The 11600-nt window shown below is 34.6% G+C and overlaps 1 protein-coding gene across 1 annotated transcript; it reads left to right on the top strand.

Annotated features, from left to right (window-relative positions):
* Positions 1 to 884: 884 nt before the first annotated feature.
* LOC117972453 (trace amine-associated receptor 13c-like) lies at positions 885 to 1962 on the top strand. The gene has a single exon (XM_059024779.1). It carries the CDS (start codon positions 931 to 933, stop codon positions 1960 to 1962), a length of 1032 nt encoding a protein of 343 aa, XP_058880762.1. The 5' UTR covers positions 885 to 930.
* The last annotated feature ends 9638 nt before the right edge of the window (positions 1963 to 11600 follow it).

Here is an 11600-nt window from a genome sequence, read left to right as displayed (position 1 = left end):
AAGAAGAAACAAACTTATAATAGATCTTCATCTACGAAGGACTTGTGCAAGGTACAGTAAAAGTGTTTTGTTTTTTTTTAACATGCTACAAATTAGTGTTGCATTTGTCATTGGAAATTATATTTTAATAAACATGAATTGGTAACACAACATTTAATTTACAAATATAAAAGTATTCATTTGTAACTTATTAAAGTATTGTATTACAAATCAGACTTTTACAAATAAATAGTATAGATAGATGTACTGTATGACTGATTGAAATTTAAGACCATTACATTTATTCCATTTTTTTTAAAATACAGGATTAACAATTTAAACAATAGTTCACCTGCTATGATCATACATCTAAAAGATTGGTGGAATGCTGGAATTTCTTTGTAGGCGAGCTATTCATACCCACAGTGCTTTTGTAGGTGCTTTGCTCAGCAAATCAGTTCTGAAGATATTGGCATATGTAGGAGCAAAGGATATGTTTCTGTATTACAAATTCAATTAAAAACAGGATCACAGTTGTTCACTTGGTTACTCATTGTCACAAATAACTGCAAAATTGATATTTTGAAATTATAAATGAAAAAGTAATGCATAATATATAATTAATAACAACAGATTGTACTATATAAGAAACATTTATGTTGGGTTATTTTAATTGAAAATATGATATTAAAGGTAAACAGTGAAATATTATGAACATATAGTTTACTAAACAACAAAAAAGATACTTGTAATAGTTAATAATAATCGCTTCATTATAGTAACTACCATTAATGAGCTTCTGTTTTCAGTATGAATTGCAAAACAAAAATAAATAACATTTTCTCTGCTACTCCAGTGGATGATTTTGAACTTTGTGTTTGGTTTGTCTCTTTCAGATTCAGTGCTGACAGAAACTTGCAAGAACACAGTTTGAATTTTTTCCTTAAAACAATGAATTCAACTATAATGGAAATGGACTCTGTAGAGTACTGCTTTCAAAATGTGCACACATCTTGTGTAAAGATGTCTAGATCTGTTGGTGTGAGAACAGCCATGTATTTTGTGCTTGTTTTGACTGTTCTGATCACGATAGGTGGAAATCTAGTTGTGATCATTTCTATCTCACACTTCAAACAGCTTCACACACCAAATAATTTACTTGTCCTTTCACTGGCCACAGCAGACCTTCTCCTAGGGATATGTGTGCTTCCCTTTAGCATGATAAGAACAGTTGAAAACTGTTGGTATATGGGGCCTGTCTTTTGCACACTGCACACCTGTATAGACGTCTTGCTTTGTACAGCTTCAATTTTCAACTTGTGCTTCATTGCCATTGATCGTTATTATGCAGTGTGTGATCCACTTCGCTATGCAAGTAAAATTAGCTTCAGAGTGGCTTGGCTATTTATTGCTCTTGGTTGGGTGTTGCCAGCTATATACAGTTTTGGATTAATTTACACCAAATCCAATGACAAAGGTCTAGAAGATTTAGTTGCCATATTGTCATGTGAGGGTGGCTGTTTACTCCTGTTTAATAAATTATGGGCAATGTTAGATTCATTGGTTTTTTTTGTACCATGTTTTGCAATGATAGGTATATATGCACGCATTTTCACTGTTGCTAAAAAGCAGGCAAGGATGATACAGAGTATGGAAAGCAGAACACATTCCAAAGAAGACAAAAAAAGCAGAGCCAAGCGTAGTAGAGAACAAAAAGCTGCTAAAACATTAGGGATAGTAATGGGGGTCTTTCTTGTTTGCTGGGTACCTTACTTCACAGACACAATGATTGATGTCTATATCAATTTCACCACACCATTGGCTGTATTTGATGGTTTAATTTGGTTAGGTTACATTAATTCTACCTTTAATCCACTGATATATGCTTTCTTTTACCCATGGTTTCGAAAGGCACTGAAGCTTATTGTTACATTCCAGATATTCTGTTCTAACTCTTCAACAATGCAACTGTACGCTGAATAATGTATGTATGTATATATGGCTCATTTCAGATACTTACATGATTTTCAACAGGAAAACAGATTGTATAACCTGACATATCAATTTATTAATGTGTGCCTATTTTAAAATAGTAACTCAAAATATTTTATATGTGCCTTTTAAATCTTTCACTTCCAGAGGGCTAAATGAGGTCTGAAAAAAGAAACACCTTGTTACCTACAGTAGTTCTTATTGTGTGTCCTTTTAAAAAGATTGTTCACGTACCTTGGTAACATTTATTCAACGGATTGTTTTACATGACAGAAACATTCACTCTCAGTTAAAATTAGATTGTATGCATGTCATTATTTTGATCAGATCTTTACACTGGCGTATTACCTGACATTAACTTGTTATAGTGTCTGCTAAACAAATTCAAATTATGTATGTGTGGTAATACTTCCAAGTAGGTTTGATAGATTAAAATGAATACATCTTAAATCCTTAGGTAATTTTATTATCTTTTATGATTAACATACTGAAATTGTCCTTTTTGTTTTTTCTAATTTATCCATGTTTAATCATTATGTGTTGACATTTAGTACTGGAGTTATAATATAATTTTTATGTTGATGTAAACAGATCATTACAACAAGGCGGATGTGAAATTAAATTACTCTACCTCTTCTTTCTATATCCTACTATAATTAGTGCTGAAGGAATGAACCCAAATTGTCGCTGGCATATTACCTTTGTAGAATTCTACAATAGATGTTTGTAGAACATTAACATTTGCTTCGCACACTGTTCTGTGTTACCATGTGTGAATGGGAGAGAATGTATCTGAACTGTAAATTGACCTCCCGACCAGGAAGGGCGCTAAGTAAGGTTGGTGGTACACCTTCACAGGGATGGGCCGACTCGATGGTAGGATGGAACCGGAAGTCAGCCATCTTGTTGAAAGGGCGTAGCTATAAGACTGCTGAATAGCTCTATTGTGATCAGCTGTGTATTGGATAGAGCGTGGCACTGTATTGATCACAGGGACAAAGGACGCATCTACGTAAGTACGGTCCTTTATGCTGATACAGTGAGACACCGGAGCTGAAGAAACGGAGCCAGCACTAGCACCCGGAGCATCTACACTGCCACAGCACCTCAACCTATTCAAGCACTCTGTGCACCTGCACTTGCAAACCCCCTCATCTCATGCATCTTGGACTGTGATTATTGTTGTATTATTTTGAGATTATTTTTGTTTGGGACTGCAAGCCCAGTGTTTAATCCCCGATACAATTGCTGGTAGAGGGGATCATTTAGTGAATGAAACAGGACTTTTTTGTAAATATATTTTCCTTGTGGACATTTTATTATTACAGCACCACTCACATCCTGACACTTTGGAACTGCAAACACCATACAGTGCTGTTCCTTTTGTTCTGCTGGTCCAAATTCCCAGAACTCTTACTCTGTGGTCTACACAGAACTGCAGCTCCCTATTCTGGAATGTTATAATAATGATAAAAAAAACAATACCTAATGCATACATAATATACTGATAATGATAATCATACCTGTCAAGTCTCCCGTTTTGACCAGGAGACTCAGTTTTTCCCTCTCTGGACGCAAAAAAGACGAAATACGCTTCTAAATGTAATAAATGTTGGGCACAGGAGTATGAATGTATCAAAGCGAGCAGCAAAGGCAATTTATATGTCCTGTGTTCACTTTGTAACATAACAATGAGCTGTGCGCGGGGGGAGGGCAGATGGAGTGCAAGACTCATCTGTCCAATAAGAAGGCGCAGGAGGGGAACCAAAGTATAACGTTGTTTGTCGCTTTGGGGCACCAGGAAGTGTTATCGGTAAGTTAAGCATTTAATTTATTGTAATTTATTTGACATTATTTATTTTGTTTTGTTTGTTTCCCCATCATGAATCGCCTCTCAACATAACATGTTGTTCCCCTATCCATGTCAACATTAAAACAAACATTTAACACCATCATAAAGCCTTGGGTATAATTTTATTTAAATTCGAGTAGGCCGAATACTACTGTTGAAAGAACCATGTCACTGCACTTTTCTGACTGCAGTCAGAGTGAAGTTGAATTTAGGGTTGTGTAAGCTGTTAACTTAAAAACAAAAAAAAAACATGTCATGTTTAAAAGTAAAAAAAGTTGTAATTTAAAGAAAAAATATGATCAATTTGATTTGTTGAGAGCTGTGATTGTAATAATAGTAAAGCATTTATTATTATTTATCTCTGATGCAGATACTAAAATGTAGCAACTGTCCTAGTAATTTATTTCCAATTCCACCACTGGTTTCATGGTAACTATTGCAAGCAACTGAACGATAGGTTGCGGATGCAACCCTGGTTCCCTAAAAGTGAAAATAACCATCAAGGTATGGCTTGGGATATTGCCGTCAGGCAGTAGGGATTGGCTGAGTTTTTATAGCAAAGCTCCTCTTTTGCTCTTCAGGCCGTGAAGGCTTCCGGAGCGACCTCGCGGCTTGATGGTTATTTTCTCTTTCAGGGAACCGGGGTTGCATCCGCAACCTATCGTTCCCTTTCAAGTCGAAAATAACCATCAAGGTATGGGAACAGTGTACCCAAGCCATCGCGAGGGAGGATTCTCGGCAGTACGACAGACTTAAGTCATAACGCAACCGCGTAGGCAATACATCTACGGATATGTGGAGCCGCACCTCAGCGTCTATGCTCGCAATGACACCTGTCCTAAGGTGGAATAGTCAACACCATATTGTCAACCACTCTATATGTCCGCATCCTGAGGTGTCAATGTATAAAACTAAATATACAAGTCTTTCTGATCATATGAAAGACAAGCTGGGCATATCAGAGTCTCCTGTTAACAGCAGTGTGCCCTTTAATGTTTTATGTCATTTTTCCATTTTGCTCCCCAACATTCCGCCCTTCCAGAAGTATGTTCCACTGTACTTAATGCTGCATATTTCAAAACACAAACACATTGAAAGAAAGTATGAAGAACAAAAATGATCTTCAAAGTTAAGCTTTCTGACCCTGTATTTGATATTACCATTTTATGCTTTTTACAGAAGCTTAATTTAAAACTATTAACATTGATATTAAATTATATTTTATTATATTATGCTTATTCCTAAAATACTAAATAGTGTAAACTAAGCTTGAATTCAGCAGTGAACTATTTTAACTTTTTTTCATCTCAATCACCATCTCTTCTGACAGGTAACATGCAATTTTATTTGGAAATACATTTAAAACAACTGCCTTAAAAATGAGTTTAATACAACAATATATGTGACTCGCGACCATTGGCTTATAATTTTAGAAGTGTATATATATTTATAACAGCAGTGAACATTCCTACACTGTATGCTTCGTTCAGTCTCAGCAACCTGAAGGTGGATGCTCAAATGTTACAGTTCATTATTAAAATAGTGAGGTATCTATTCATTCCTTTGAATAATTATATATGACTTTTTAAGAGACTACAGGCAAAACTATTTAATTAAGCATTGTATTTAAAAATATAAATAATACATTTAAAATATACATGTATTTAACTAAATAACAGGATGATACTTCTGAGGAAGACTGTTGATTTATTTAGACCCCATGTTCAATATTCGGTATGTCCACCTATAATGGGCATGCAGTAGTTAGTGAATTTAGTATTATCAAAATTCCCTAGTAATTAATTGCATTTATTTTTTCAGTCATCCAAATTAGGTTCACATATAATGGCTATTCCTGATATATCCATGAACCCTATAAAGCTAGACCCCAAGACAAAAAGACAGAAACTCCCTACTGACTTTGAGAAATGTATTATTTGATAGAAGATGACATCAGATCAATTTACAAGAGCCACAAAACTTGGAATTGATAGCCTTCTGCGTGCTTCAAAAATCAGACAGGACAATGTGTACATGTTCTTTATGAGGAGTTTAAGTGTTTATCATTCATTTATATTACCTTATATAAATGATCAATACATAGAGAAACTATGTGAATGATTAAATAATAATAATACAACATAAATTAGTTCATTTTCAATTTCAGCTCCACATAAAATAAAATTTCTGACACAAAGAAGAAAGACATTTGTCTATTATTTTACTTTTTTTAGTATTAACTTGTTGAATTCGGATTTTGTTGAATTGGCGATTTGGGTTTTAGTATGTGAATCAAATAAGGGGATTAAAACATAAAAGCCAAAGATTTCAGGGGTTGAGTGATCTAATAGATTTTACGTTTTTAAAATAACAGTGTGACAGGACAAGGCGTGCACCTGCAAGGGGTGGTGACACATGCACCGTGCTGCAAGCACTCATTACCCAATAAGCATCAGCTGTTTCAGTGCTCGAGCAGCCTGGTGTGGGAGAGAGAGAGAGCGAAGCGTTGTCAGAAGAGCTTAGAGTGAGAGACTGTATGAAGCCAGTGCACGCTTAAACTGTTGTTTTTTTTTAAATTTATTTAGTTTAGTTTCCGTATTGTGGACTTTTCCCATTGCCCATATGCCTATGAAGGATTTTACAACAAGCCCAGGCACCCCGGCGACCCTGGGTTTGATGAATTTTAAATCCTGAAAACCCCGTCCTGGAATTTTATCCCGGGTTTAGAAACCCTAGTCTGAACCTCTATGGACAGTGTCTTCAGATAGACTGACAGGATTTAAAGGCTTAACAAAAATTAAGTTTCTTTTGCTACTGTAAGACTACTGTATGCACTTTCTGTGGTGGTGAATGAAGATAGATTTATTACGCCCTCTAGTCCCGCGGGCGGAACACGGAACTGCACGTAAATATTATATTTCATAATTCATTTTTAATATTATTACAAAATAAAAAAATAAAAAAGCTGACTCGATATCAAAATCGTTGTTTTCCTACCGTCAAACAGCGAAGGAATTTTTCGAATCCGTCATTTCACCGCTGAGATATCCCATTCACAATGTGTCTAGTACCCCCATGCATTCAAAACAAAAGCAATCGACTAGCTTGCGTTTTGCTGCTCTGGTCTTACAACCTTGATGACGGTAAAGTCTCCCTGATCACGTTGTGAGGTCACAAGCGTTCCATTCATGCCTTTACTGTGTTTGTAACAATACATCACAGAGTAATCGATGTGCAAACAAACACGCCCACCTCTTGAATGAGATAAGGGGGAAAAAAAAAAAAGCCTTTCAAAGGCAAATGCATGTGGCAATGGCTAGCCTGTGAGGTGCCAGAAGATAACATCCCTTTTAGAACTTAGTATATCAATTGACATAAAGATTTACACAATGTTTATTTTTGGAGAGGTTTGGGGACCCTTGGGCTTAGCTTTGTAAAAACTCCTGTAGAATTTGATCCCTTTGTTCAAACAGTTCCAAATTTTTACCCAGTATATTAGACATCTGGCTCTTTTCATATGCTACAAGTTGAAAAAATGACTATAGAACATAAAAAAATGAAAAGCGTTTGTTGTTTTTTTATGTATTTTTTCTGGATATCTCCTTCCAGTGTGGTATTGAGTAAGACTTTTATCACACCTGAGGGTTTAGTCTTGATGCCCAAAGGGTTACCTTGAATTCAAGCCCTGAACCATGCCTGTGCTGTCTATACTTTGGAAGATATTGTGATTTATTTAAGGGCACAGCCCCCCAGGCGGAAATTGTCTGTGAGGGGCTGGGGTTTTGAGAGGTTAAATGAACAAATAAACAAAGAAAAATCTGCCAAATACTAATAAGTCCAGTAACCAGTTCAATTGCATGTTAACAAGTAGCCTGCTTCAATAACATAAACAACTTAAATACATAGGCCTAATATAAAACTGCAAAGTTGTCCAGTAAACTTCTTTTGCAAGTTTAGGTGAAAATAAAGCTAACTAAATTTTACCATTGAAACAGTTATTTTATCATTTATAGGCTATGCTTTTGAGAGCACGTACCATTTAAACAAACAAAGTAGCCTTTCTTTCTTTCATTAAAGAGAAAAATAAAACATCTGCAACTACTAGTACAAGATCAGAATGATGAAACCATGCTTCTCCGAATTGCAGGTAAAGACCTGTAGTACAAAAACCTATGTACCAGTCTTCTTGTATGGCAACTTAAAAATCAAATCAAATCCAACCAATAGTGTTGATGCTGTGATATGTACACACTCATACCACAAGGAGGCATTCCACCAACTAATACAAGAAATACACACTGAAACAGAAAAGTATTCTTGTTAGCAGTCTGCAGAGCAGGTATCAGGCTCTTTTATCTGACAAGGTCGAAGCAGAATGCTACACCACTAGCAAACTTCAGAGAAGGCTTAAAAATTATTAAAATTATTATAGTTATTGAGGCTCAGCATGGCCAGGGGACAATCCAACTTAGTCATGAGTAGCAAAATCACAGTTGGGGATGCTATAAAAGCTGCTAATGAATTGAAGCAGAAAGTACAGACATTTCAACTTGAGCATGGCAGATTGTCAACATTGTCTGTTGATAGAAATCCAGAAGAGATATTGCATGCTGCAGCACTAGTGCTTAGGAGTTAAATAGCCAAGATCACAATACCAAAGGCATAAGCTATTTCACTGACTGAATGCATAATATTTAACAGTCACAAAGTCAACACACCGTTACATCTGGGACTAGCTGTACAATTACATGATGACTAAGGCTCCCGTTCTCTCATAGATACTCTTCATGCCTATGGATACTTGGAGATTTTATTACCAAAAATGATGTTTGCTTTACGTGGAGTAACTATAATAAATCCATCTGGTCTCACATTGATTACTGGTTAGTATCCATAAGCCTTCTATCCTATGTTAAAGTTTCAAGCAATATATGTTCTCCACTTACTGACCGTTCAAGAATTTTTATAATATGAAATAATCCTGAAGCTAACGAGTCCACCAAAAAGTTACTGGAAATTGAATAACTCATTTATTTCAAGAAACGACTTCTGTATAAATGTTAAACTAATAATTGAAGAATGTAAAAATTATGAACAAATGAATTATTGTCAAAAATGGGACCTTTTAAAATTTAAGATAAGAAATTGCTCTATTAAATTTGTTAGGTCTCCACATAAACAAAGAAAAATAAACTCTTATACTTGAACTTAATACATTCCCCAAAAAATGTATCAGATATAGATAGGTGGCTAATGACTGATTTACAAAATAAATTGGATTATATATATATATATAATTAAAGCTAAAGGAGCATTTATAAGATGTCGAGCTAAATGGTTTGAAAAAGGAGAAAAAAACACTGCTTATTTTTTTTAGTTTAGAGAAAATAAATCAAACAAATAATAGCATTACACGTCTTAATGTTAATGGTTCTTCAACCTCAGATCCCTCTCAAATTAATACATTTATTTCTAAAATTGTATACTAATTATGATGTAGACAGTCTTAATTTATTCAAGAAAAAATTGAACATATCCCAAAAATAGATCTAGAAGATAAAATGCTGGGCGATGCAGACATCACTTTAGCTGATGTAGAGGCAGTTCATATATAAATCTTTGGATACATTTGGCTTTTGTAATAAATTCATAAATGTTGTAAAAATGTTTTCAATGGGATAAATAGGTCTGTGAGACTGGACAATGGAACATCATCTAGATTTACATTGCACAGAGGAATTAGACAAGGATGCCCAATTTCACCATTTCTTTTTATTATTGGAGTAGAATTACTGTCAATCTTCATAAAAAAACAATCCTAATATTTCAGATCTAAATGTTGTAAATGATAACATTATCATTAGTTAGTTAGCTGATGACACCACCTTGTTAAAGGATAGGTACCAAATCTCTAAAGCTCTTGAGGAAATGTCATACTTTTCCAAAGCATCACACTTAAATTTAAGGTCATTATACAGTGTTGATACAGCCAACACTTTCATTGTTTTAAAAAAATTGCTACTTAACGCACCCACTATGTAACCACCCAACCACCCAGGAAGTGCGGCAAGAACTGACTTACTGCAGTCCCTGTGGTGGGTTACTTTGCTTATAAAATGGTGAACATATTGAACATCTGGCTCATGGTGGGTCTCAATCAACAGAAATATGGCTAAATAGAATAAACAGAAATGGTGCTACAGAAGTGAAACCGTCACACAGGTGTTACTTCCTTACTTCATTACATGGAAAAATCTGCAATCAAAACAGTTACATTTCTTTTTTGTTCCATATGTTAAGGGATCCCTCTGGCTCAGGCCCCCTAGCTTCAATGAGCATAGAAGTGGCCATTCTTTGGCTGTTGCAGCCTGTAGATGACTACATAGAAAAATTAATTTGAAAGGGTTTTCCTGATTGGAAAGATATTATTTCTGATGTCCCTTGTGTGAACATTTGTTGGCTTATATTACAGACTGTGTGTGTGTGTGAAAGCAACTTTAAACACTCTCATGAAACATTCCTCCTGAAAATGTGAAAGGCATTTAAAAAACTGCACTGACAATGTGGAAAAAACATCTCAAACTGATTAATCTCCAGATAACTGCACCAAACGTCATCTGAGTCATAGTTAAAACTCTTCTTCAAACCAATAGTTTTGAGAGAATCCCCTAGACACAGGGCTGTTCCCGAGCATCACAGGCCCTCTGCTCGTTTACAAAAGCATGACTAGATATAAGTCAACTTTTCAGAATGTGTTGATGATCAAGGGGAAGAAGAAACAAACTTATAATAGATCTTCATCTACGAAGGACTTGTGCAAGGTACAGTAAAAGTGTTTTTTTTTTTTTTTTTTTAACATGCTACAAATTAGTGTTGCATTTGTCATTGGAAATTATATTTTAATAAACATGAATTGGTAACACAACATTTAATTTACAAATGTAAAAGTATTCATTTGTAACTTATTAAAGTATTGTATTACAAATCAGACTTTTACAAATAAATAGTATAGATAGATGTACTGTATGACTGATTGAAATTTAAGACCATTACATTTATTCCATTTTTTTTAAAATACAGGATTAACAATTTAAACAATAGTTCACCTGCTATGATCATACATCTAAAAGATTGGTGGAATGCTGGAATTTCTTTGTAGGCGAGCTATTCATACCCACAGTGCTTTTGTAGGTGCTTTGCTCAGCAAATCAGTTCTGAAGATATTGGCATATGTAGGAGCAAAGGATATGTTTCTGTATTACAAATTCAATTAAAAACAGGATCACAGTTGTTCACTTGGTTACTCATTGTCACAAATAACTGCAAAATTGATATTTTGAAATTATAAATGAAAAAGTAATGCATAATATATCATTAATAACAACAGATTGTACTATATAAGAAACATATATGTTGGGTTCTTTTAATTGAAAATATGATATTAAAGGTAAACAGTGAAATATTATGAACATATAGTTTACTAAACAACAAAAAAGATACTTGTAATAGTTAATAATAATCGCTTCATTATAGTAACTACCATTAATGAGCTTCTGTTTTCAGTATGAATTGCAAAACAAAAATAAATAACATTTTCTCTGCTACTCCAGTGGATGATTTTGAACTTTGTGTTTGGTTTGTCTCTTTCAGATTCAGTGCTGACAGAAACTTGCAAGAACACAGTTTGAATTCTTTCCTTAAAACAATGAATTCAACTATAATGGAAATGGACTCTGTAGAGTACTGCTTTCAAAATGTGCACACATCTTGTGTAAAG

This window comes from Acipenser ruthenus, chromosome 5 (genome assembly GCF_902713425.1).
Source record: "Acipenser ruthenus chromosome 5, fAciRut3.2 maternal haplotype, whole genome shotgun sequence".
NCBI lineage: Eukaryota > Metazoa > Chordata > Actinopteri > Acipenseriformes > Acipenseridae > Acipenser > Acipenser ruthenus.
The sequence above is the reverse complement of the archived record's forward strand: the minus strand, read 5'-3'. Positions and strand labels throughout refer to the sequence as shown.